Genomic DNA, 25,924 nt, shown 5'->3' with positions numbered 1-25,924 from the left:
GACCACACAGCTCAGTAAGATGGCTGACCTGTAGTAACTGATTGCATGCACATTAAGTTTAAAACACTGTGCTTGCTTACAGCCCAAAGTGAACATGTGGCCAACAATGATGGTTCATTAGATAAGCAGTAGATTGACCAAGTGTAGAAAGAGCTATTTGCCTACAGGTTAGGGTGGTCCTGCAGAGCATCCTCTCCATGGAGTTTTGGGTCTACATACCCTGCAAATTGATTCTGAAACCCTTCAAATGTTACAATATTTGTGTGTGTGTGTGAGAGAGAAACATGCTTCATTTTGAGCGCTATCTAAATTCCATATCAGAAGAAAGCAACATGTAACACACACAGCTCCACTGAAGCGCTTCACAGGCATTTAAGTTACAGCCAAGGTACGGGGCAGTCCCCGGCGGCCCGCGACAAGAGCATGTGCCAGCTACGCCACATCGCCGCCTCGCCGCCATTTTGTGAGGGGAAGGTGCGAAGGAGGCTGCCAAAGCAGCGCCGCTCCTCGGGAGAGGGAGGGAGGTGCGAGGCGAGAAGGAAGGAAGAAAAGCAGTCTCCCATGTGACTCCCAGGAGCCCGCTCACCGCCAGCGACCCACGCGGCACCCGGCCCCGCGGGGCCGGGCAGGGCAGCCCGCGGCGGGCACCACCACCTCACGCCGCTTCGCCGAAACCGCCGTTCCTCGGCCGGGGGGGGGGGGGGGGAGCGGACTACAACCCCCAGCATGCTCTGGCGCCCCCCCCGGGGCCCGGCCTGCTGCGCATGCGCCGCAGGGCGCGTTGTTCCAGGTTCTGGACTGTCGCCCACGGCCATCTCGCCGCGGCTCGGCGCGCATGCGCGGGGTGGCGGCCGCGCGGGGAGCGGGCGGGTTTGAAGCGGGGAGGGAGCGGCATGACGGCGGGCCGGGCCGCCCGCGGCCCCTGGGGGCTGTGAGGGCAGGGACAACAACGACAACGACAGGGACAGGGACAGGGAGGCGCCGCCGCCGCCGCGCGAGGGGGGCCTCGGGCAGCGCCGGCGCGGGCCCCGCGGGGCGGTAGCGGCGGCCGGTGCCGCCATGGCCAGGCCAACCGTCTCCCCCACGAGCGTCAAGGCGACGGCGCCCGAGGCCTTCGCCGTGCTGCACCAGAGGATGAGGGTGGCGGAAGAGCAGGCCAGCGCGCTGGCGAGAGACCTGGAGGCGCTCGGCGTCAACGGGCAGAGGTGGGGAGAAAGCGGGGCAAAGCCTTTCCTTCCTGGAGAGCTCCGGCTTTCCTTACTTCTCCTCATCTTGTCCCGCTTTGCACCTGCTTGCCGTGCTTTGGTCTTCCCTCTGCGAGACAGCTGGTACTGACAGAGTCAGCGGGAACAGGCTGCAGTGACCGGGGGTGGCAGGAAACCTTCCAGCAGTATGAAGTATGGTTTCCAATCTATTCACATCTGTAATGCGATATGTGCATATATGTAGTGGGTCAATCTTCTCTCCTTTTCAGCCTTGATCTTTTCCACTCAAAGACCTTAGAGACACCCGCTAGCTACCCAGCCATAAGTCCTGTGCAGGCCAGGGTAGCATTTGTGGGAGAAAATACACTGTGGAAAAACTGTGAATCGCTGGTGAATCGAATGTGTCGGTTAGAGAGCGTTGTACAGACACTGAAATTAAACATCTTCCGTCTGCAGACAGAAAAAGAGCTGAATCCAAAGCATGCAGGTAGTGAAATATTATTTTACCTCTTTATTGTTTATTGTGCCTTCATATGTTTGCTTCTGTTGATGACATTTTTTTTTTCCTTTTCTGTCTGGCAGCCCAGTTGGAGCAGCGGCTGAATGCAGTGCAGGAAGAGCATTTGCAGGAAATGAAGGTTGTACAGCAAGAGGCAATGAAATTACACCAGCAGCTAAGTGATATGAAAGAGGCTGAAGAAAAGGCAAAAGAAGAAGTTCAAAGACTAAGTGCTGCTCTGGAGATTAGAACTGCAACCAAGGTACAAAAGTTGGCATATAGAGAGATTGTGATCTTACTGTGTTTTCAGGATTAACAGGCTTATCTGTAGTGCTTTAAGTACTACGATCTCTGAGATAGATAAATGAAAGATATGCTCTGTTGGAAATGAGCATTTATGATGCTGCTTGTTATCAGTGATTGTAAGAGAAAACTTATTTTGAGAATGAGATTCTCTGGTTCCACTAATAATGAAATAATTACACAACAAATCAAGAATATTGAAATTTGTAGTTCTCCCTTCTTCAGGATTTAAGTTCATCCTAGTTTTCATGTGGAGTTTTCAATAGCTTTTCTGTTTTTCTGGGAACTTAAATTTCTCTATTTCAGTCTTACACCTCTACTATTATCTCTCTTAAAGAAAACTTCCGTGGAGTATGTCACTTAATCTCCTTAACTGTATTAAAGAATTGGTTGCTTCTTAGTGCTTGCACTCTTCTATTCAGTGCTTCAGAACAGAGAACATCAGACTGGAGATAGAAATCAAATTCTAGGTAGGTTTTAGGATGGGTGTTGCATTTTATAATACCTATTGCTTTTGAGAGAGTCATGAACACGATAGGACAGGATAGAAATGTTTGTTCCCTTCATCTTCTTTAGATGGATGTACCAATTGCAGCTGAGGAGCTGAGGAACACAAAACAGAAAATGAATTGTAGGCTGCAGGACGTAAGTACAAGAGCAAAAAGTTTAGCAGAAAGCTGAATTGCTAAGTATTATTTAAAGTTTTGAAGAATATCATTAAATAATAGTCCAGGTGCAAGTCTGGAATGTGCACAACCCAAAGGAGGCTGCCAGCTGTGCTCATAACTAAATATTCCAGACAGAACATCATTCATATATGATCTCAAAGTATTTGTTCAATCTACTTATTTCGACATGGATTAGGAGGGGTTTTTTTTGTTTTTTTTTTTCCCCCCTTAGCTAACGGAACAGCTGTCCCAGGAGATCAGTCTGCAGGAATCTTTGGAGGAATCCCAAGCAAGCATGATGCGTCATGTACAGGACATGGAAATAACAGTAGAAGCAGAACGGAAGCAGGTTTGAGAAACTTTTTCATTCTTCTTTTGTATCTTTTTTCCTTTTATCATCTGGGAGGAGAAGCAAGAACTTGTATGTCCTGCTTAGAGAACAGTTAAAATACTTCACAACTGCTCAAGTGTGATACAGTATATATGAAAAAAACAAAAACAAACTCCTTAAACTGAATCATACAAACACTGGTTAGAAAAGATCATCTAGTCCAACTTCCTGCTTGAAGGAAGTATCATCAATAATAGATTGAGTCAGTGGTGGATTTGTCTAGCAGAGCCTCTTTAGGTAACTTTTTCCAGTGCTTCAGTATTGTTCCACTTAAAAAGATTTTTCCTAGTGCCCAATATGAACCTCCCAAGCCTAAATTTGGGGCCTTTGCCCCTTGTTGTATTATCTGACAGTACTGAGAAGAGTTTGATTTCATTATCTTTGTAACTACCCTACTGCAATTAGATCCTGCCTTAACCTCTTCACCAGACTAAATAAGCCCAGCTCCCTCAGCCTCTTCTCACAGGTCACATTTTCTAGACCCCAGCTATCTTTGTAGCCCTCTGTTGTCCCCTCTCCATTTTCTCCATCTTGAATTGAGGGACCTACAAACTGGGTACAGTGTTCCAGGTGCCTCCTCACCGGCATCAAAGGGGGAAAATAACTTCTATAAAGTTGGCCACACTCCTGCTAACATAGCCCATTAGGTGGTTTCCCTTATTTGCAGTGAGAGCACCTGCTGGCTTGTGTTCAACCTGGTGTCCATCGTAACCCCAGGTCCTGTTCAACAGGGCTGCTGCTCGCTCTGTCCGTTCCCAGGCCGTACTGATGCATGGGGTCATTCCACCCTGGTGCAGAGACTTACAAGTCTCCGTACTGAACTTCACAAGGTTTCTGTTGACCTATTGGTCAAGTGTATCGGGGTCTTTCTGAATCAAAGCTCTGCCATTCAGTGTGTCAGCTACTTATCCTCTGCATCTTCTAGTATCCTCTGCAAATGTGCCAAGGATGTGTTCTGTCTCTTCATAAATAAAGTAGGTTTAAAGTTCTGAAAATAACTGACAGAGTGAGGAAATATGAACAGTTTGCAGAGGGATATGAAAACAGGAAGATTATATATGTATCTGTGGTTTTATGGATATTAGTTTTACAAGTAAGATGAAAGATAATGACTGGTTTATCTTTGTATTTTTGTAGATTGACTCACTCTTCTAGTAGCAGAAAAAAATAAATCTTATCTAAAAGATACAAATCATACAGAGTTTAACATTCTTTTGCTGCCTTAATACTTTTGTTATCTTATGAGTAATTGCAAATGATGCTACATCTGTTTGTTTAATATTAAATTGTCTTTACTATGAAGGTACTGATAAAACCCTCTGTTACAAAATAAGATTTCTCAGAGTAGTCTCCAGAGTTCTTAAATGTCCTGGGAGTAACAATGTTTTCTCCATTAATTGCCGTAATGACAAAGCTAGATTTTTGTCTCAGCTGCGTTTGTATTATGTAGCTTTTTTGAGGATGAGAGGAGAAGTATGGCAGAAATACATACTTCAAATAAATATAAAAACTCCTCCCCTCTCTGCATGCGTGCACATACGCAAGCCACACTATCACTTCTGAATTCATAGCAAGAGTAGGAATAGTAAGGATAAGTAACAAAGCAAATAGCAAAGTATCAAAACTTGAATAATTAATTTTTCCATCTTTTTGACCATCAAGGTCTCTTTGTCTATTTTTGAAATTTACAGTGAAGTTGTATTAGAAATTACTAGATTTTTCTTTCCTACATCCCTTTCATCCTTTTCCTGGTCTTTTACAGCAGAAATGGAAAAAATTATGGATGCGTTGTTGAATTTATGAGAAGCAAAGGCTCAGTTTAATCCATCTATCGCTTTCTGACTGCTATATCTAACCCAATGATCTATTTATAATTAGTGTAGAAACAAAACAAAAGAAGTCCTTCAGAAAACAGAGCATGAGCCAGACTTGTAGAGTGCCTTGCATGTTACATTCACCTTCATCTTTTATGGCTTGATCTTTTCTGTAATCTTGAATAATGCAAACTTGTTTGTTTGATTCTGTCTTGTAAAGGTGATTATGAGAAGATGTACACTGCATAACATAAGGAAATTTAATTATTTGCCATGAAAGTCTTCTGCATAAAGTTTAGTTGGGGCAAGGTGAGAGAGAAGAGAAGCTGATCAGGCTGTTTCTTTTCCAGTTGAGTCAATGTTTCAGGCTCTGTAATTTCCTAAGGTTTGCCTCACTGAATTCTGCATCTTGAAGAATAATCTGTGATATCATTGAAGGTGCAGATATTGCAGCAGGACTGCCAGGAGTTGCGTAAAGATGTCCAGCTAGCCCGAGAGAGGCTGCAAGAAGAGAAGGAAAAAACTGCGCATCTGGAGCAGCAGTGCACACAACTGAAAGCTGAACTGGGTATGACAGCAAGTTCTCACCATATCTTTGTAGCCCTGCTTTCACTGCTTCCACAGTGAAACAAGCACATCACTGGAATTACTGTGGTCCTCCAGACTTGTGGTAGGTGTACCAGTTAACTGGGATGAAGTGCAGCTTGAGAGGTGCTGAAATTTTAAAGGCTTCTCTTAGTTTGCATGTGAAGTTTCTGAAGACTCTTTGTACTTAGAGGAAATTGGCCACAGTAGTAATCAGGGTAACAAATACACAACAGTAATGTTAATAGATTTCATCATCATAGATTGTTTTCAGAGGAGACAATCTAGCAAGCAATTATAACATGTGATTCCTGAACTGATGTGAAAGGAGAACGCTCATTGCTCATAGAGTCTTTTGAAGTGATTAAAAAAAAACCAACCATGCTGTAGTAAACATCATATATAGGAACAAGCATTTTGGATAAGCTTCTAGATAATCTGATTTAGATTCCCAGTCTATTGATGTGAAAGTAGCTGCTTATAAGGTTGTTAAATGGCATTTACAATGTATTTGTAAAATATTTGTAAAAATTGCAGGTAAACATTCCTAACCTAACATCTGTTCCTTATTCCCAAATGATAGTTTACAGTAACCCTGCCTTAAATCCTAGTGTAATTGTTCTTCCTGTGATCCTTCCCTCACGACCTATTTCAGATTTTTAGTTCCTCCTGTTAGAGAACTGTTCCTGTTTCCATATTTTGGGTTTGTTTTTCTATGAACCACAAGTGCCCTGGTATGCCAACAGTAATTAACCTGCAGTTCACCAATGCATTCAGCATTTCTGAATAAGCAATGGCAAGAGGAGAGAATCTTGTCATGCCGTGGCAGAGTTGGCTGAATGTGAGAGATTCTTTGATGACAGAAAAATTCTTGGAAACAAATCCATGTGCAAGTGACAAATTTAAATAAGTCATACAAATTCTCTTTACTTCGTATCAAATAATCCTACTGATCAAGGATTTTTGCCTCTCTTAATTGAAAGAGCTTTTGACTGATCTTCATAGATAATACATTGTATGTTGTAATATTTTGGCTAGACTTCCCTCCCCACCCTGCTTATACTGAATTGTCTCGTCTTCCGTTTTGTCAGCATCTTATCCAACAGAGCAGAATAAGGGTAGCTATTATAGACAGGTTGATTCAGAATACAGCAAAAATACTACTTTTAGATCTGAATGTTTTAAGCAGGGATCTGACTACTATAATTTGTCAGTGCACAAAACCTTAAAGTTAAATGTAGGCTATGGGTATAGTCAGGACAAATCAGTTGTTTACACAGTAGAGAAACAGCTGAACAAGAAACTTGCACTCTTTGGGTTATCTGAATTGCTCAAGCAATCACAAAAGTGGTGTGTGTAAGAGTGGCATAATTGTGTGCTTAACTGTAAAATTGAGAAATAAGTTACACTTCATTTACAGAGTAAATGATAGCTGTACAGTAATTTTTTCTAAAACATTAAAGCCATCAATAAAAGCTTTAAAGAACAGGACATTTGTAGAAATCTTATCTGTTTGTGGCATATTCAATAACTCAGCTAAACTAAAACATTAAATCAAAATGTCACCTTTTAAAATTACCAAACAGATAACAAAGCGTGTTCTGACATTCTTTTCTATTTTTAGACTCCAGGAACTGTATCATTTCCCAGCTTGGTGAAGAAGCAAAAGTAAGTTGTAAACAATTATTGGTGAGGAAAGTGGCTGTACAGAGATCAGAAACAGCAGCCTATTTGGGATCTTTTAAATGTACCATATTTAAGAGGCAGAATTTTTATGTGGACAAATGCCACCAAGGGTACTAACCAGTAAATGTGTTTTTTTAATTATTTTACCAACCTGTGATTGTCCTACTTGTTTTTGGAAAAATTAACCCTTATACTCTATTGAAATATCAAAACAGTGATCTGAATGCCTTCTCTGGAAAGTCTAGAACTGACCTCAAAACACAGTTGCAGTAACACAGTTATCACATAGAAAGGAGACAAATAGATGGATTAGTAAATTAACACTATAGAAAATCAGGACCTCACTCAGCCAGGCACTAAATGGGCAAAGAGGTGTGCTTACAGCCTTTGTAGGGACTGTGTGTGCTGCCAGAAATTGTCTTTGAAAGAGTAAGTTTCAGTGAAGATGAACTAAAAGCTTGGCTTAGATGTGCAATCTTGCAGGCTGGGAGAGGATTCCTTGAATTGGGAATTCTAGCACTTCTGGCAGGGAGACCTTTTAGCTTCAAAAATGTCAAGATTAATTATAATGGAGGCAAATAAGTTTGAGCTGAGAAGGGATAAAAAGTTGACCATAACTTTCAAAGCAAAGTTAAAGCAGCTGCAAAACAAGCAATAGTACTTTGGTTATTACTTTCAAGGCATATTTTGGAAAGAGGCTTGTACTACAGGAGCCACGTCTGGTGCTTGCAAGAGCACAGAGCCATGTGTCAGTAGCTTAAAGGAAATAGGTAAGTATGAGACAAAGACTTGACATGTGTGAAGTTCCTGGCTGAATGACAAAATATTTTAAATTTGTATCAGTGGAAGTTTTTTTTTATTGCCCCTTAGAATGCACAGCTGTCCTTTAACAGACAACAAAAGGAGAACCTGCAGCTTCAGTCTAAAATAACTGCCCTGCAAGAAACAGCAGAGAAAGTACAGGTAATGAGAACAGCTCCTCTTCATATGCTTTTAAAATGGAAATAATGTATAGCAAACCAAATGATTGTAATGGGAAGTGATCACACATTTGCTGAGAAGCCTCAAATACAGCTCAGGAGGTAATGTTCAGTGCCCTCAGGTAATATGGGCTAATGAACAACTTCCAATGAAGGAAATTCAATCAGGTAACTATTCATGATTTCCTAACCTTAAGGCTGGAAAGTTTTATTCACAGTAGTTAATTTAAATCAGCTTTGTTACAAGTGTTTTATTCGACAGCCAAGATGTGAAGAACTACTGCTGCTCCCACTTCTATGTATCCTTAAAGTAGTGCCTTTATATTCCTTTGCACCTTTAGATTGTACATCAATGCATTTCTGTTAATGAGATAAATCTAAAGCAGCTGGTTAGCTAAAGTTTCGTATGCCTTTGGGACAAAAGGTTGACCTCAACATGAAGTTATTAGGGATCCTTTTTCCATTTTTGTCTTCATTTAGAAACATGACTTGTCTTTTTTCTGGACTTCAGAGTTAATAAGTGATTATTCTTGACTGATAGGTTAAATTTTGCCTCCCTCATGCATTCCCCCCCCCAGTAACTTACCACACACTTAAACACATTTTCTTTGGACTTTTGCTATGGTTGAGCAAAACAAGATCTGCAAGAGATTTTCAAAGATATCTGACACCTTACTATGCTAAAAAGTCTGAAAATGTTTGTCATCTTCCTCCTTTCTCTATCTAACCAGGTCCTTAATGACCACTTAAGCCAGCAATGCTCAGACCTCAGCACCACACTTCAAAGTGTTGCCATGGAGAATGTTAAACTCATTTCAGATCATCAGGCCATCCTTAAGGTATGTAGTCTACTGGTAAATAGTCCAAGAAAGTTGTCTGCAATTTAGATATTAGGCAGCTGACAAGACAGTACTGATAACCTATGGGAATATAGCAATATAGCAAATATAGCAACACACAAATATCACATATAGTGGTGTAAGTTCTAAAATGCCTGAGTTCTAAAACATTCTAAAGTTATAAGTTCTAAAACTTGCTAAGTTACCAGTTCCAAAAAGTTTTCTAAAAAGAAAAATAAGACTTAATGTGGTTCAAAGACTATTATTTCAGTACCACAAATAAAAGCCTGTGTTATGGAGGAGGAGGGGAAAGAATCTAGATGTGATATATGATTTGTAAAAATATCCTGTAAGAACCTCTAAGAAAGAGGCAAGTAGGAATTAATGGGCATTATGCTGACTGCAGATGAAGAAGCTAAGTGGAAGCCATCAGGACCTAAATGAGATTTAAAAAATATATAGAAAGCTCTGTCTGAGTAAGGTAACACTGCTTTTTGACACCTATCTTAGAAGCAGCATGTGGAACTATAGGGACAACACAGGAATCTGATGATAACAGCTTTGTCAGTTAAATACTCTTGTCCCTATTGTTCTGATGTTGGTGTTAATTGCCTGGGTAATTTTTCCCCTTTAGTCAGAACAAGAAAAGATGACTCGGCAGCTGCAGGAACAAGACTCACTTCTGGATGCTGCCTGTGCCGACATTCTTGGGGAGCTGCAGAGTGTGCAACACGAGAGGGCTCAGCTTCAGAAAGAGCTGTGAGGAGTTTTCTCATCTGCCACCTCTGTCTTCTCCATCTTCCCTTGCATGCTTGCCACCTTGCATTCTGCTTCTCTAATACTTGTTACTTATTAACACAGAAGGTTTAGTATTTAATATGGAGGCCATCTTCTGTTCTCCATGTCCTGTAGTAAGCTAGAGTTCCAGCCTGGCTATTTTTTTTTTTTTTTTTCTTTCTTTAGGGAGGCCTTGCACACAGAGCATGGCAAATGCAGACAGAAAGCGAGCCTCAAGGAGGAAGCAGCAGCCACACAGAGAAAGCTGCTGGAATGTGCTATTGCTAGCCTGCGAGGTGAACTGCAGACAGCTTTGCAAGAGAGGGGATCTCTGCTAGTTGAAAAGGAAGATCTTAAACAGGAGGTACACAAAACATGATTTTAAAGGTATATTCTTGAGGGCAGCTTTAGGATCCACTTTGAAATTCTTATTTTCATACCAGTTTTGCTTTAGGAAAGATGATCTATTGCTATTGCCATAGCAAAAAGTGACACACGCTCCTGTTTCCTACTGCTTCTGTATTTTGACCTGTAATGTCTCCGTTCTAGAGCATTAAAAGGGAAAGAGGACAGGACAGCTCTGCAAATATTATTTCTGAATTTCAGAGTTGACTTGTGACCTTCTGATCAATAGTTTTATAGATATGTAGAACTCCTATGAATCTAGAATTTTTCAGGTGACTTAAAAATTATTTCAAATTCCTTGTTGCAGATAAAGACAACAGCAAATGAAATAACACAGGAAAGGAACAAACTGGAAGTAGAAAAAACAGAAAATAAGGTATCTTGCAATACATATGACTGTTCTTTAAACTCAATATTCTCTCTTCCGATAAGTTTTTCTTTCATTTTGCTTATTCTCTTTTAGTTAAATTAGTTCTAAATAGTGTTCTAATTATCATAGTCATAGTATTCACTTTGCTGTTTGCTACATCTCTTGTCTATATATGTATGTCTTTTGGGACAGGAACCCTGCTGCTTACCTATGCGAAGCCCTGTTTGTATTAATAAGTTTGTCATGCTACTATTGCAAACTCAATAAATAATTTTCAGCTGCTTCCAGCTGTTTTACCTGTGTAACTCCCTTACATAGCCTGGAAAATGAAGTGTAGCATTTGTGGTTTAAATGAGAGACTCCTTAGTATGGTAATTTAAGTCAGCATGACTGATTGATTTGTGGAGTTTCTTTCACCATTGGGGAAAGGCTCTCTGAAAGAGTAGAGGCTGTACCTAATCTACATGTAGTCCTGCAGGTTTGTCAGGTGTCTGTGAAAATCTTGTAGTGGTATGATGAGAGTTGTATTTTTCTGTTTACAGCTAGAAATGGCTTCAATGAAATCCTCTTTGCAGACACTAGCAGAAGAAAACAAGAGGCTATTGGATCGCTTGGCTGCACTGGAACAACAGCAAGTAAGCCACTTTATAATAAAAATAACCTAATAAGTTATTGTACCAGGTGTCAAACTGCAGTCTGAAATAATCTGGATTGCATGGAAAGTGGAAGATCAAACTAGGGAATCAAGAAAGAAATAATAAAAACAAAAGGATAAAATAACTTCTCAAAAGTTACTCTGTTTTTCAGATTTAGTGACTGTGTGGAATTTGAGACTAACTGAACCTCAGGTATTGGAGATTTAGATATGCCATTTAAGACTTATGACTCCATTCCATTTTCTAGTGTTTATATACATCAGCAAGGAGTTAATAACTGTTTTATTCTCTACTCTGTGGGCAATTTGCACTTTGGGACCAGATTCTCATTTTTACATTGTTCCCATTCAGTTATTTTTCACTACTCAGTCACCTGCATCAGTATACTTGACTGGTTCCAGAAAAGTTGCGAGCACTATTTTGATAGTGCAGTGCCTGCAGTGCTTTTACCATTGTCTTTTTAAGAGTACTAGATGTAATGACCAATTGTACAAGTTGGAGATCTTAAGAAACACTTAATTGCAGAAAAGGTCGCTAAAGAAGAATTAATTGAAACACATTCTGAATATTTATTATTTGTTAATCAAGATTACATTTCTAAAGTAATTAGTCTGTAACATAAGTATATCTTGCTTGCTCTTTAACTCAGAACTCCTTTGGCAGTCATTGCTTAAAGAATATGAATTAGTATAGCATTCAGAACCTTAGAGTTGCCTTGTTTTAAATTTTTTGGTATTCCTTAACTACTGTCATCCTTATCTATTTTATTTTGCTTTTGTCAATGCTTTCTCATTCTTCTCCTAGTTCTTTTTGCTACTGTGCTCCTCTTGTCAAAGATTTATCTTTCATCTCTCCATTTCTGCTGTCTATGCTTCTATGACAGTGGCCATTCTATGGCCATCTGTACTAATTTGAGTGGTTCTTCCTAGAGACTAAGTTGGCCTGGAAGTATTTATACCTCTTCTGGTTTTTTTGGTCTCAGACCCTCCCTCCCCCTTTTAGTGTTTCACTTAATTGAGAATTTCCACCTGAAGCAAAAAATCAGAGCTTATGGAAGGTGCTATAACTCAGCAGAGGAAAGTTAAAAAAAAAAAAATCAGGGAGAAACAGGGCACTGAACCCCTTTTTCATTGCTTTTTGCCTTATTTTTCCTAGGAAATGGTGACTTGTGCTCTTGTTTCCTCAGCATGCCCAGCAGAAGGTGCAACAGGTGCTAGCAGAGCTGACTAACAGCAAGAATAAACTGGCCTATGACAAAGGAAAACTCCAGGTACCTCACAGCATCTTGTTCATCAAATTAAAGGGGGAACTCCTTTTTCATGTTCATCTAATATAAGATTGTTTAACCTTAGCTCTTCACTATTAAATTTGGAGGGAAGTTCTTATTTAGTTGTGTAATGTTAAGCACATACATTAAGATAGTTTTATATCAAAATCATGTTTGATCCTGCTCATACTTCTTATATGTTTGGGTGACAGATTAGGCCAAGATGTTATTGACATAGCATCTCTAGGATTTCTGATAAATAAGTTGTTTAATGGCTAAGAAGGACCAGGGGAGTTTAGAACAAATACATGGGTAGAAACTTGGTTGAAACATTGGAAACAAGGAAGGTTTATAGAAGACAGAAATTAATAAGGAGGGAGGCAAGCCGTGGTGGTAAGCATAAATTGAAAGCATGCTTAAGAAAAATTACATACAAGTTAGCTGGACAGTAGATGAGGTGCCGAAAGTGAAGCTTTCACTTCGTTCAATGTGACATGCGTCATAGAATTTGAGGCAGTGATGCAAAGATTCCTGAGGTTCTTTCAAAAAGCAGCATAGAGGGCATAGTCATTATTAGAAGAGTGAGAAAGCTATATGTTTATGTAATGTCCCTATATCTGATGATAGGTGACTAATTCTAATGCACAATTATTCCTATGCAAGGATAAGTTAGAAATGATTCTCTTGCTGCTTCTGCTATTATGGGACTTTGCAAAAATAAAATATGTTTGCTCTGATCAAAGAGAAGTCATCACATACCTCTGCTTCTGTGTTCCAGTCAAGCTAATGCTGTTCCATTTCCATTTTTCCATTTTCTGCTGCATCCATCTTTGCTTTTCTTAAGACTAAAGTGCAGCAGCTGGAGGAAGAGCTGCAGTCTCTTACAGATGCACGTTTAGATAATAGCCAACTTCACAAGTGCACAATGCAGCCCTAGAGACCAAATATACTCAGATACAATAGGACTTTGAACATAATTCTGAGGGGTAAGAAGTTCTGACTGTAATTAATGTTTAGTCATTGGAAATCAGATTTAACACACTTTCTTGAAGAACAAAGCACATATTTAATATTAGCTGTAGCATCCTAGTTTACAGGTGAATACAGAATTTGATTCCAACAAAATTAACATGAGAAGGATGGAAGCTCAACTAAAACAGGTATCAGACCTGTTTTCATGCAAGTTAATCACATGTATTCAGGCCGGAAAGCACACAGCTTATGGGATTATAAGGATAGTCCTCATGATTTACTATTAGTTTCCAGTAAGAACAAATAGTTGCAGATATTACTTTTAGCTCAACTAGCTATCTTCCTTGGAGGCAGATAGTTATTCTAATTCAATCAGTTCACTCAGTCTTAATGGATAGGAGCACACGGAAGGATTGTGTTATCCTGGGCAGTGAAACCAAGCCTGTAGGTTTTATGTGGCAAAATGGACTCTTCTCTGTCATGAGGTTGCTTTGGTATCTGAGAAGGAATGGAAGTTTGTGAAGAGCATATGCTGTTGAGAGTTTATTCTTGCTTGTGAATGGAAATCTTGGTACAGTTGCTTGAATTTACAGCTTAGAATAGCAGTCTTGTAATGTATTTGTAATGTATTGAGTTGGAGAATTTCTAGGAAGGTTTAAGCATCAAATTGATGATTATATATCAGTAATCCGCATGTTGTGCTGTAGAAATTAAATACAGGACATAACTGTGTTTAGGACACTTGCCTGGAAAATAGAAGGTCCTATTTCTGCTGTCTGTTTCTAAGAAGCAAACTTAAAGTTTCTCTTGCACTTTAATTCTCCATCATAGAGGCTGATCCATTAGATAATCAAAGGAAACTGGGTATTGCATTGACAATTGGAGTTCATGACCTGAGAGCTTTCAGATTTGGGGAAAGTTAAAGTACTGCGCAGTACTCTGTACCGCTGCTCTGCAGATGGAGAGAGCAGCTAAAGGAAGGTCTTGCAGCGGAGACAGGACAGAGCCATGCACAGAACCCGGGGGCCGTGCTGGCGCTGCAGAGCTGTGATGCTGGCTGACATCACAGTGAGGGAAGCGCAGGCTTCTAAAGAAAAGCTGCTCAGCGTCGTGTCTCACTGCTAAGGAATACAGAGAGAAATTGCACTGCTGTGGAGAAAATCCTGGAAGAGAGCTTAAAACCATGCATTGTACAGGATGCCTTAAGATGTTATACTTGGGGCAAGAGATCTTCCTAATGTAATGCAGACTTAGGGATAAGATGTAGCATCTGCTATTGTGACTTTTACTTCTGCTCTGGTTAATAGATATTTTGGAATGTATTTTGTTATTTTCTCCCTTTTTTGTACTCACGTCTTCACTGTCTCCAAGGACGGACTAGTTTTGTAGTGGAAATGGCACCAAGAAGAAAAAAATCCCCAGCAAGGCCCTGGCAGCAGAAGTCTGCTGATCATAATCCTAGGTCAGCTGCAGGTTCAAAAGAAGAAACTGTGAAATTTGATTTACGTGCTTGTGCTCTCCACTCTCCTTTACATCAGGTTCATTTTGAACCAGATGAACATTCAAGAAAGTCTTCTGAACGTGGAGATTGTCTTAGGGTCAGCCTGAAGATTCTGTTAAACGCTATTAAGAACATGGAAGAAAGGCTGGAGAATAAAATAGACATTCTCACTCCAAGATTATTGAAAACTGTATGGTCTGCTGGGCTTAACAAAGGAGACTTCAGTGTGGTGAGTGAAGAACATGAAATGCAAGTTAGAAAGATGGTTCATTTCAATTAAATAGTTGCTGACAATGAAGAAACAGCTGAAAATTAATGAGGACCAGAACCTTTTGAGTGTTTCTTGTATGAAAGAGATACAGATGAAAAGTTGTGCTGACAACTTTTTTTTGACTAAAACCTCAGCTTTATGCATCTGTGGTGCTTCCCATGGTGCCGAGAGTTCATAAACACTGGAAGTTATTAATGAAACTCACTTTGGGCTTAAAATAGGGGTAAGACAAAGACTGTATTTGGAAGAAACAATTTCTGTGTTAAAAACCATTGCATACTCTTGGCACTGCTGCAAGCATGCAAGTTAATTACTTACAAAAGAATCCTGTGATCAAACTAATAGATAACTGATTTTCCTGCTCCTTTGCCTGTTTTCTTGTACTTCAGATGGCTAACTTGCAGCACCAGCTGGAGGCAGCAAAGAATGATAACAGTAAGGTGACAGCCATGCTGGAGCACGTGTTAGCTTCTCATAGCAAGATGCAGGCAGCTCTGGAGGTGGTACAAACAGAGCTGGGACACAAGGACACTGAAATCAGCAGTCTCAGAAAAGACAGGTAAATGAAGCTGATGTTCTTCCTGTGGTATGATTAACAGTGTGGTAAAGACAGATATAGTTGAGAAGTGGCATCTTTCCCACAGCTCTGGCTAGTGAACTCTTCAGGACAAGTTTGTTTGAAAAATTCCTATGTCCTTTCCTGCAACATTGAAATGTGCTTGTAAATATTCTGCTTGGTCAGGTCCCATCCATCTTGTGGCAAGTAGGCAAGAATAAACTTAATTTTAACTTCAGTAACAGGCAAAGCATTGTACGGTGAAAACAGAACCTAACTATGAGATTGCCTCCAGATCAGAGGGGAGGTGCACAGAGATGATACATTATTTGTTTATCCTATTTCCATTTTCAGGAGCCAGAGTCAACAGAAAATACAGAGGTTAGAAACAGAATTGGATCGTTGCCAAGCCAGAGTGTTTGCCATGGGAAACCAGCACAGCAGCCAGGTAGAGACCGCATTTTGCCATAGTAATAGGCAGGACTGCATCTTCAGGGTTGAGCCAGTCACCTTTTATTTTTTCAAAAACAGCATGGTGTGATGCAGTCACATGAATGGAGGCAAAATATTCTGTCAGCTTTAGGCTGTGGAGCAGGAAAATCATTTTCCAAGTGTTGAAGGAGGCAAGTAAAGATCAAGATAAAGAACAAGTAAAAATCTTTCTAAAATAAGACTCCTTGGTACAGGTAAAGGCTCTACTGTCTGCAGCTGGACAGGGACAGAGATTTCTGAAATGTATGCAGCTTTAAAGAAGAGAGAGAGAAAGAGGGGATGGAGGGGGAAAAAGGGCCAGAGAGTTGCTTTCTTCCTCCCTCCTCTAAAATACTTAGTTTAAAAATAATTATCTCACAACCCAAACACACTCGCTATTGGAGAGGGCATTTTTTCCAAGAGAGTCATGGTTATGTGAAAGACATTCTGATCCTTCTGACTAAGCCAGTCTGTGGACTGGCTTTTTAGAGAATCCCATCTAGATGCCTGTGCCTAAAAGGATGTTTGTCATCAGGCAGTGGATGAACAGGCTCTTACTTCCAGTAAGCTGACACCGACTGGGAAGGGAACAATGTTCCCGTCTATGCTTTTTCATTTGAGTAAACCTAAATCTGATCTCATTACTGCCCAGGTAGAACCACTTTGTAAAGCACTAGAAGTTACTAGAACAGAGAACAAGAAACTTGCTCTTCGTTTGGAAGAAGCCCTGCAGGCCAATAATACCCTACAGAACAAGCTGATCCAGACTCAGTATGACCTGAAAAGCAAAGAAACTGAGCATCAACAGCTGATAGCCTGCAGGTAAGAACAGATCCAAGATATTAAAGCTGAGGAGAAACATAACTTTTTACTAACAGCTTTATGGCTTTTCTCATCTATCAGTATCAGTACTGACCACATCCTGAACCAGCAGCACGGTAAAGATAGACTTACACAGAGCTACATAAATGAGCTGCTTTGTCCGTTCATGGAATGGCTTCTTCAGCCTCCTCTGCCATACTGAAGAACTGCTTACTTAGGGTTATTATGGCACTTTTTCAGCAAACAGCTTGTCCGTAAGGATAGCAGGTATCACTTCCACTTTGAAGTGGCCTACAATAGGTATAGCAAAGAGGCCACAGGATAGCTGTTTAAACCCCCCGCCCCAAACTAAAAAACAGTAAGTAAAACTTTAAAAGTAGTTAACAGTAAGTATTGGTGCATTCTGAATCACCGCCTCATCCTTTAAAAAGGCTTAGACACCTATTTCTCTGAGGTAAAGTAGGTAGTCCTAAAGTTCAAAAAGATTACCTTGTTTAGCCATTTGGAACATCCTTGGAAATAGAGCAGATATGAAGTGTATGTATTTTTTTACAAAATCAAATCCTGAAGTGTTAGTGTTGCTAAGGGTATAACCAAGACAAGAGAAATATTTATAATGGAATTTTCTTTCCTATTCTAGTGTTTAAAAAATAAAGCACATTAAATGTACATGTGAATGACTGATTTTGCTTCTTCCATTAAAAGGAAACAGCTAATGGAAAAAGCTCAGACTGAGGAAAAGATGTACACTGAACGCTTGGAGTCTTTAAAGAAGCAGTTTCACATTGAGCAAGAGGCTTCTAGAAAAGCTGCCCAGCGAGAATCTGCTGAGGTGAAAAGGGATAGAATTAAGAGATTACAGTGGGTGGTTTCCAGAGAAAGGTGTCCAGTTTTCAAACTGAAAAAAGCAGTTCATGACAAATAGTTCTCTCTTTTGGAGTTGTCCATCACCTGTTTGCAAACAGAATTTTGTCTTGGGTTAGACAGGTGTTTTGGTGGCTGCACATAGTGATGTCTGTTCCCTCTGTCCTTTGGAAGTGCCACTGTATCCCCCCCAACACTGTTTATCCCATCATACATGAAACCTAGGCATTGATATCAGTCATTCCAGTGACTTCAAAAGGATAATCTGACATTATATGGAAACCTCCAGGGATAAAATACTAGTGTGAAAGGCAGAAATAGTCTTTGCTTTTGGGGCTGGATCATAAAGCTCAGCCTGACCTTAATATTACTCAAACCCCAGCAGATCACCAGGTGCTATAGCATAATCCAGACATAGAGAATCATTTTGGCATTCTCCTTTTTAATGGTGTAGGAAATGAACTGATCTTTACAGTTAATGTGAACTCACTTTTTCTCTGACCCCTAGCTCAAGAAGGCCCTTGAAGAAGCATCCTCCAAACTGGGTGAAGTTTCACGTGCTAACAGGGAGCTACGGCAGAAAGTAACAGAGCTGGAAAAGTCTTTGGCTAGCTACAAGGAAAAGCTAAAAAGCCAGAGAGTTCAAGTCAGACATTGCCTGGCCTCTAAAGCTAGCAATGCTCAGAATGCAGAGAGGATAAAGGTCTGTGCACCTTCTTCAGTGGAGACAGACATCCTACCTGAACTCCTTTTCCTAAGTAGGACTACTGTTGTACCTTTGTAGTGGAGCTAGGCTGGAAAACAAACAAAACTAACTTTGGACTCAGATGCTTAACAGAAGACCAATAGCAGTTATAGCTGCTATCACATGGCCTTTCCTGTTTTTTCTTCCTACATTAAATATGATGCCAGAGTCGCAGCTCCCCTGCTCCCCTCCCCCCAACTCTACTTTTGGGTTAGCCTTTTGTCCACTTTATCATTTTGTGGATACAGTGTGTTTAACTGGAGATTGGGCCAAAGGTTGCTTTGTGCGGTGGTTATTCCCTTTCCATCCTTCATACTGATGGAAGGTATGGTAGTACTGGTACCTGAGCCCAAATGAGAATCTAGGGTCCTTTGCAACTCTGCTGCCTGCTTGTTCCCCTTTTGCCACTGGGGCCTTGGTTCTCCTAACTTCAGTCCTGCAGGACAGGAAATAAGGAGACAGTAGGTGGACACTGTTACATGGGACCTATTTCTGCAGATGATCCTGAAAAATTCCTGAAGTTTGGTTTTTCTTTCAACAATTTCCAGGAGATTGAATCTGAACTGAGGGAAATGGAAGCAATAAAAGAGCAATATCAGAAGAAGAATTATGAACAGGTATGTTCTCTTGACCATCTTCCTGAAAAGACTGATCTGATGAAATAAGTTGTTGAAATTTCATTCTTGTGTTGTCTTCAGTCACAGAACATCCAAAAATTCGTGACAGAGTTAACAAGTTTGCGGAGCGAGATGCAAGAGTTATTGAAAAACCAACATGAAATGCAAACACAGAACAGGCAGCTGGAGACCCAGCTGGAAGTGGAGCGAAGGCAAGGGCAGCAGCTGGAAAACCAGTGTCAGGTAAAATGATCACACTATGAAAATGTGGTGAGAAACCAGTGGAAGCATTTTATACAACATCTATGGGGTTCTAGAAGCAGGTGGTAGAAAGACTTCATGAATCTTATATCAAGAGATACTCCTATAAGTCTTACTGTATCTGCTCCAGAAAGCCCAAGTAGCAAACCTATCTTACATTCACTATGGATTAACACTATATCTGACACTTGGAAAATGATTTTCCATGTCTTTCTCAATAAAACTCTTAAGCATTTTACAGTAAAAAATGGGAAAGTCATTCTGTTAATACTGCAAGTTTTTGTCTCTGTGCCATGAAAAAATAATTGAGAAATTAATATCATTTCTTTTTCTACCTAGAGATTGGAAGAAACAGTCAAACATCTGAAGAAATGTAAAGAAGAAACAGAACAGAAACTGAAGGAAGCCAGCATAGAATCAGAACAGGTAAGACTATTTAACATGAGAATTATAAATCACTGGAACAAGGTACCATTTCAGGGTATGCATTGTGTGACCCTTTGAATCTTAAATTCTCTGGTGAAGAGTGAGGTGTATCCTTGATCTTTTCAAATCAAGAGTAACGAACTAGTATTTACCATACTTTTTTTTGTTTTCAGTTAAATTTCACTCTTGCATGATTTATTTAAATTCATTGGAGTTTGTAAGAAAGGCTTTTCTCCCTTCAGCTTACCGTTTTTATCAGGATCAATGACTTTCTATCTTAACAAATAAAATAAAAACAAACAAAAAACCACTTAGTTGTGGCCAAGTAATTTTCCCCCAAACCGCTATTATGTTGCTCTTTATGCGACATTAATACAGAACACATTTCCCCCTGCCACCCAAGAGGTCACATTTGTCCAGGCATCACCTCATCACCTCATCCTTGCACTATTGTACAGTAATATGCGAATTATTATAATTTACATGCATTACTATAGTAGTTTGGGATGAAAATCTATTTTTGAGATATTTTTATACGGTATTAACAAGCATAAAGTAAAGAAATAAGTAACAGAAGTGCCCCAGCTTGAGGTCTTACATGCTGCTTATCAGTCCAAGTACTTGATCAGTTGTTAGAAAAAGACTTTAATAGCAAGAGCAATATAAATGCATCTCTACAACATTTGTCAGTCTTCAGGCAAAGTTGTTAGTCTTCCCACATCTTTCTAAGGAGTTTGTGGTATTCAGCCTTCTTTTTTTCCCCCTCTCTCTGCAATGCCTCTGTATTTTGTGCTGTGTCTAAAGAGACCTGTGTTGACTACTGCCAATAAGATTCACTACTCTGTAAGAAACAGCTCTGTAGCGCACACCCAGCTGTTACCGCCTCCCCACAGCAATGCAGGAGGAGATCACGGGGAGCTCCTGCCCCCACATACAGGAGGAGAATTTGAGGAGACCCCTCTGTGCTGTTCTCCCCCTTCCAGGGCAGGGCTCAAAAGCTGGAACTCAGCCCAAGTTAACCACTCGCTCTGCAGCTCTAATTACCACTGCCTTCCCTAGATCACGGTTAACCTGGAGGAAGCTCACCGCTGGTTCAAATCTAAGTTTGACAGCCTGCAGCCAGAACTTGTGAAAAAACACCAGGCAAAGAACCCTGAAGAGAGCAGCTTCAAAAGGGAGGTAAAAGAAGCAAGCACATCTGCTTCAAAGAGGGAACAAAGCAAATTAGCTGAGGGAAGCATTTGGTAGTCAGGAATTCAGCTTGCTAAACTTCTTTCACAATTCCTTACACAGTGGGAAAAGCAGACCTCTCTTCCTTTTTCAATTTAGTTTGTTTCCTCATCTTTTGCCAAGCTACATATTTAACCAGCAAAGAATATTATGGGTACAAGACAGCTTCAAAGGACTGTTTCTATACTTAACTAAGTTCTAGTGTACATTTCATGTTTTGGTGAAACTCATTACCCAAATACTTGTATGAAAGCTGATAGCTGGCATGTTTTCCTCCCTGCATTCACCTCCTCTGTTTCATCATTTATCCTCCCCCTCCTCCAAACTTTTACAGACGTTCTTTTAAAAGCTGCACTTACCTTGTTTGCGTAGATTGCACAGCCTTTCCCATAACTGGCAGTTCTCACGTAGCTGTCTGATTAGCCTTTCAGGGAGATGCATATATTAAGCTGCTAAAACTTTAATCTCTTCTTTGGTAGTCACAAAGATCCTCCAAACCGTGGATCCACTTCATGAAACATTGTATCTTTTCCCAGGACACAAAGCAAGCAGAGCTCCCCACCCAACCCTTCCTGGGTGGTAGGGCAAGGACCCAGCTCCTCCGGCTCTCTACCGGGAAGGCCCGGGTGACCTGGGCAGGAAGTGAGCTCACCTGACAGGCGATTCCCAGCCCAAGGCCACCTGGGGGTGCCACAGCCCAGGGAGAGCATCACCTGCCACTGGAGACTCCCTGCTGGCGTCCAGGTACTGGGAGCATCCTGAGCCACAGGGAGCTGTGCACTGATGGAGAAGACTTTTTAACAGGGTATGAATCGGGGACCTTACTTCAACGGCAATAGTTGTGCATCACTGAGAAGACCTTGCAAATAAAAGGTGCATTGACCAGCTGGCTCACAGGACACCTGTGCATAGGGGACCTAGGAATGCTGATTTATATTGTATGCTCTGATTTGAATTAATTCATGCCTCTCACCTGTCCAACATTACAGGGATCTCTTTGTGCATGTGAGATATGATTGTCTTTTGTGACTAGAATACTTTGTATCATAAGACTGATATTAACAAAACCACTATTTATAGCAAAGAAATTATTCTTATGTATCATTCCTATAGACTATATGCTGCTGACTGCTAAGTCTTTGTGTTCATCACTTTTCTTTTAGCAGCTTTAGAGTGAGCCTTGGCAGGTGCTATCAAAACAGATCTCAGACTGGTTTGCAGAGGATCAGGTGAATTACTGAAGACAGAGTCATACGTCTGTGGCTGGATGCTGACGTGACCAGGACAGGGAGGACCTGGCAGGACTGGCTGCTTCTAATTGTAGTTCTAATGATAGCTGATGTCTGGGTCATGAGAGAACACAGGCCTTGGGCTATTTTAGGAGCATATAAGGAATGCATTAGGTTTGTGACATTGTACCACACATCCTGTTATCTACATAAGACTCATAAGAATTAGTGGAATTTATTCAACCTATCCCACTGTGGAATATAACACCAAGGAAGGAGTCGTTGAAGCAGATGACATATGTCATAATAAGTTGAGGGTGATTATAACACAGTTTTCATTCTTGTTCTACTACCGATCAGCTCAGCTTCATGGCTTACTCTTCCTTCTGGACCTTCCAAAACAACTTCACTTTAGTACAGGTGTTGTTGCACTCTGATTTGCTTTACAGTGCTGTTTGCCAGCTCCTCTGCGATCAGTGGTACCATTTATTGCTGTGGGAGCTATACACGTTATTTAGAATGGTTGTGTAGTGCAGAGGGAAGTCTTGCATTGCTCTGGAGCTTGACACACACTGGAATTAAGTCACTCCATTCCTCCAGAAAAATTTGGTCCTAAATTATATGACAGTAGTCTGGACTAATTTTTAGAGACCTGAACCTCTCCTTCTTGAAGGAAATGGACATGCTAAGGAACAAGGGCCTGCTAAGCAGACTATTAAAGCTAACACACAGCTTTCATTTACCTGCTCGTCATTAAATTTTTGTTGCTGCTTAAAAAAAGCAGGCTGATGTAATGTGACTGTGAGTTAGTCCCAGTGGAGACAGCTCCTTCAGAGATCAACCAGCATGTGTGCAGCACCTGCTTAAATCTGATTAGCTGGCTTAATTTAACCTGTGCATCTTTACCTCCATTGTGCCCTCAGGCAAAGAGCAGTCAAAATCGTAATTAGCTTTGTGTGGTATTAACTCAGACTGTAGAGGAGTCACAGCTGAAAAACTCTTCTGGAATAGCACTTGCCATTTAACACTTTTTTTTTTTTTTTTTTAATGACCGAGTATCATGAATGAATATTTATTGATGCTTAAGTAGATTGTCTAGCAGGACAAGCAGCTGTGATGTTTGCCTATGCAAGAGGACAAGACACTGCAACGACATTTGTATGAACTGCATGTTGCCAGGGAGCCAGCACCAACCACCCCTCTGGCTTCCCTTGGCAGGAGCTGTTACCAGCATACCATATACATGTATGTATATGTGTGTGTGTGTGGATATATTGGGATGGGTCTTCACTCCTCCCTTGTTCTAGGAACCCCTGCTGGCAGAAGGGCAATGTATCTACAGTTGCTTTGTATATTTAAATACAAAGTCTGATTTTATGTCTGTGGTTATTAACCTTGGTTTTATATGTACATAGAGACATTCTACTCCACATGCAATACAGCCTGTTGCTTCTTTTTTTAAACATATTTGTTTAAGGATTAGGGTGGAAAAAGTTAAGATATAGTGTAATTTATTGTTACTTATTACTGCATGGCAGTACCTCTTAGCTTTAGCACTGCCCTAAGCTGTTGGCTATGTCTGCATCAGCAAGTGACACAGCACAGTGAGTCACGTGTAGCATGAAATAGCTGGTCCAGATGTGCTACATGTTTTGGATTGTTTTTTTTCTTCGGATATACTCTATTCTGATCTTGCCGACCGAATGCTCACTAGCAACCACAGCACTTCTGGAAGCTGTCTTCCAGTTTGGTTTCATCTGAAAGGAAACCAGCCTGTGTGCTCAGAGCCTACTCCGCAATGTGAACCACAGCAGGGTGAGCGGCAGAAGTCTGGAGACTTTAGAAATGCATGCCTGATATTGGCTAAAATACAACTGTAGGTGTTTCCCCTATAGTCTATCCTGTTGCAGTAAATTATACTACATGATAACAAAGGAGTCTGGAAACTCTGGGATTTAGTGTTTCTATTGGGTGGTGTTCAGTTCTAAAGGCAGGCCATGGCTTCCTACAGAAAATGCATTTTCTTGGCAGACTTACTTATGGGTACTAACAAATTACAGGAGTGGGAGCTGGGGCCATGCAGTCATCTTCAACCCTGACCTGGCAGTAAGAAGAAAACTTTGAGTTACTTATTGCAAAGACAACCATAACTATCCAAATTATGGAATTATACTGATTAAGAATAGGACTTTTCTGTGGAACAGTATGAATTAGTAGCCCATATGCTTTTGAAAGCCACAAAACAAGCTATTTCTTTTCAAAAACTTTGATGTTTTGAATGAGTTTTATATGGTGTGTCCCCCCCCAAAGTCTAACACAATAGACAAGATCATGTTATTCTTTTCTTTAAACATTGTAATTTCAAGAAAGTTGTAGTGATTTATCACTTTGCTGCCATCTGCAGGATCAACAGTTGAGGCCTGTCTACACTGCTAGTGGTTCCCCAGTAACTACTTAGTAGTTGCAACACCTCTGTTTGTTAGTCACACATTCTATTATAGTAACATTTGGTGTATTAAAAAAGCAGATTTTCTATGCAGCATGATTTTGGTTTATTAATGTCAATCTATAGCCTTCAGTGCATGTGGGTGGAGACCAGCTTTCTAGAATTGTCAATGCTGGTATCAGGTAAGCACAATTAAAAATCTATGATTCAGGTTTTAAGACACTAGATACTTTTATGAGCAGTCTTTTAAATATGCTTTAAGTTAGTGTTTTATGTAAAAAATATTTCCTTGGCTATAAATAGCTAACAAAATTATGATTAAACCAAGTGATTTGACAATATATACATAGTATCTGACTGAAAATGTTTCTAATTCTGTTAGTGAGGCCAGGGGAACTACTCCCCTATTGCTAAGAGATTAGATGATAGGTGAGGCTGACATCAATTTAAGTATTCTTCCCATCTTACCCTCAGTGGTTTATGAAAGCTCTGCCAGAATTATAACAGCTAGATTTCAGGTCTTTCCTGCCCTGCTGTCTGTTCTTGGGAAAAGTGTTGGGGTCACCCTCCCCCAGTGTTACATTCCCATGAGCATCATTAAACAAGCTACAGCCAGGTAAACTCAACTCTGAATATAGAGCATGCTATAATAAATCCCACACAGAGGCTCATATCCCAATAAATATTTGTATTGTGAATGCTGTCCTGTGTATCCTCCAGCTGCTGTATGAAGTAAAATGATGAAACGGGCACTGCATGATCACAAAGTTTTATATTATTATAGCTTGTTTGAAAAAGAATTCCAAATTAAAGATATGGATAAGTTTTGTAGTCGTATTGCAAGTAAAATATGGTGTTTTGTTTGTTTAAAACTTACCAGATTCTGTATTGGGCAGTAAAGTTCAGTACAGCTGTGGGTATACACTTAAAGAAGTGTAGATATGCATAGGTGTTTTCTGTGTACATCTTGTGTCCTGTGCTCTGCTTTTCCTAAGTCATACACATAGGCTGTGCCTGTTTAAAAAAAATTTTTTTTTTGGGGGGGGGGGGGAATCACATTCCTACAGT

At 40.4% G+C, this 25,924-nt stretch overlaps 1 protein-coding gene across 6 annotated transcripts; it reads left to right on the top strand.

The window, feature by feature from the left end:
- The first annotated feature begins 1,098 nt into the window (after window positions 1–1,098).
- CCDC150 (coiled-coil domain containing 150) lies at window positions 1,099–25,197 on the top strand. Of its 6 annotated transcripts, XR_010884537.1 has the most exons (25): window positions 1,120–1,205; window positions 1,475–1,692; window positions 1,788–1,966; window positions 2,584–2,652; window positions 2,908–3,024; window positions 5,319–5,448; window positions 7,090–7,133; window positions 8,022–8,114; window positions 8,863–8,970; window positions 9,605–9,729; window positions 9,934–10,111; window positions 10,460–10,528; window positions 11,065–11,157; window positions 12,365–12,448; window positions 15,579–15,748; window positions 16,100–16,193; window positions 16,869–17,038; window positions 17,744–17,870; window positions 18,411–18,605; window positions 19,196–19,264; window positions 19,346–19,507; window positions 19,865–19,951; window positions 21,011–21,130; window positions 21,718–22,054; window positions 22,348–25,197. XR_010884537.1 is itself a non-coding variant. In XM_067298918.1 (24 exons), exons 1-24 carry the CDS (start codon window positions 1,135–1,137, stop codon window positions 21,835–21,837), a joined length of 2,859 nt encoding a protein of 952 aa, XP_067155019.1. In that variant the 5' UTR covers window positions 1,120–1,134; the 3' UTR covers window positions 21,838–22,269. The 6 variants fall into 6 exon arrangements, 5 of the variants coding, with proteins under 5 accessions (XP_067155022.1, XP_067155019.1, XP_013807611.2 ...); XM_067298918.1 differs by lacking the exon at window positions 22,348–25,197 and having other exon boundaries at window positions 11,098–11,157; window positions 21,718–22,269; XM_013952157.2 differs by lacking the exon at window positions 22,348–25,197 and having other exon boundaries at window positions 21,718–22,269.
- The last annotated feature ends 727 nt before the right edge of the window (window positions 25,198–25,924 follow it).

This window comes from Apteryx mantelli, chromosome 6, assembly GCF_036417845.1.
Source record: "Apteryx mantelli isolate bAptMan1 chromosome 6, bAptMan1.hap1, whole genome shotgun sequence".
In the NCBI taxonomy this organism is placed as follows: domain Eukaryota; kingdom Metazoa; phylum Chordata; class Aves; order Apterygiformes; family Apterygidae; genus Apteryx; species Apteryx mantelli.
This window is presented reverse-complemented; position numbering and strand designations above follow the sequence as displayed.

Coding starts and splice junctions, on each gene's coding strand:
- CCDC150 (XM_013952157.2), top strand. CDS start 1,135: ATGAGGGTGGCGGAAGAGCAGGCCAGCGCGCTGGCGAGAGACCTGGAG. Junction 1,967..2,583: donor AGATTAGAACTGCAACCAAG/GTACAAAAGTTG, acceptor CATCTTCTTTAG/ATGGATGTACCAATTGCAGC. Junction 17,039..17,743: donor CAACAGCTGATAGCCTGCAG/GTAAGAACAGAT, acceptor TTCCATTAAAAG/GAAACAGCTAATGGAAAAAG.